Here is a 1,000-nt window from a genome sequence, read left to right as displayed (position 1 = left end):
CTCTCCTGGATAAGCTGTGCAGGTGTTTGTCTCAGCGGAGTAGCTTTACAGAGTGCATGAAAGTGACACAATTGTGAATGCAATGATCTCGTGTAGTATGGGGGGCTGGCTCTTATCAGGTAAAACTAAACTTGCCTGTGTCTTTTTTGTCTTTCTTTAAAAAAAAAAAATGTTTGTACATCTTCTTCTTTCTTTTTTCCCAGCAGTAGAGGCCAATCATGACTCAGGGGCGGGATCTCCTTCTCCGCAGCCGTCCACCCCCAGCCCTCGGAGGGTGGGCCCCGGGGAGCATGACATGCTGACCTGCGGCCAGTGCCAGACCAACTTCCCATTGGGCGATATCCTGGTTTTCATCGAGCACAAGCGCCGCCTGTGCCGAGGGCTCCGAGGGGGACCGGGGTCCTTCTCCAAGCCTGGGGAGACTGGCAGGGACAGGGGCATCTCCATCTCTCCCAGGTCGCTGGAGCTGAGCGGAAGGGCCATTCCGGTGGAAGTGGGTATCCAGGTGACCCCCGGCAGGGATGAGGATCTGGAGAGGAGGCTGACAGCGGCTAGGGGGATCTGCCCCAGCCACAGAAGAGGTATGGAGACTATAACACAAGTTCAATTACATGTTTAATTAGAACTCTTTCGTCAGTATATATGCACGTCTTAAACACACATGTATAAGAACACCTACACACACATATCTCTCACCTGTTCAAGACAGATAGCTCGCTTTAAAGAATCCTGGCTGCTTGTTATTTTGACAGTGGCCTTCAGGAGGGATTAATGTAGCCTGGGATGATTTCATTAGAGTGAGTGAGAGCCACACTGTATGTCTATTCTAAGTAAAAACATCACACACACACACACACACACACACACACACACACACACACACACACACACACACACACACACACACACACACACACACACACACACACACACACACACACACACACAAATGCATGCATGCAAAATCACACAGCCCAAACAAACACACACCGGCAGGCCT

The 1,000-nt window shown here is 50.5% G+C and overlaps 1 protein-coding gene across 1 annotated transcript; it reads left to right on the top strand.

Moving 5' to 3' along the window:
• Window positions 1-28: 28 nt before the first annotated feature.
• On the top strand, window positions 29-762 carry LOC307026864 (B-cell lymphoma/leukemia 11A-like). The gene is made up of 2 exons (XM_079695001.1): window positions 29-119; window positions 207-762. The coding sequence occupies exons 1-2, from the start codon at window positions 83-85 to the stop codon at window positions 617-619; spliced, it is 450 nt and encodes a 149-aa protein (XP_079551127.1). The 5' UTR covers window positions 29-82; the 3' UTR covers window positions 620-762.
• Window positions 763-1,000: the final 238 nt, after the last annotated feature.

Source organism: Notothenia rossii (genome assembly GCF_949606895.1).
Source record: "Notothenia rossii genome assembly, contig: scaffold_848, whole genome shotgun sequence".
NCBI lineage: Eukaryota > Metazoa > Chordata > Actinopteri > Perciformes > Nototheniidae > Notothenia > Notothenia rossii.
The sequence above is the reverse complement of the archived record's forward strand: the minus strand, read 5'-3'. Positions and strand labels throughout refer to the sequence as shown.

What these genes read in the sequence shown, in the direction of transcription:
- LOC307026864 (XM_079695001.1), top strand. Translation starts at nt 83, where the DNA reads ATGATCTCGTGTAGTATGGGGGGCTGGCTCTTATCAG. An exon ending in GGGGGGCTGGCTCTTATCAG is followed by an intron (nt 120 to 206) that starts GTAAAACTAAAC and finishes TTTTCCCAGCAG; the next exon opens with TAGAGGCCAATCATGACTCA.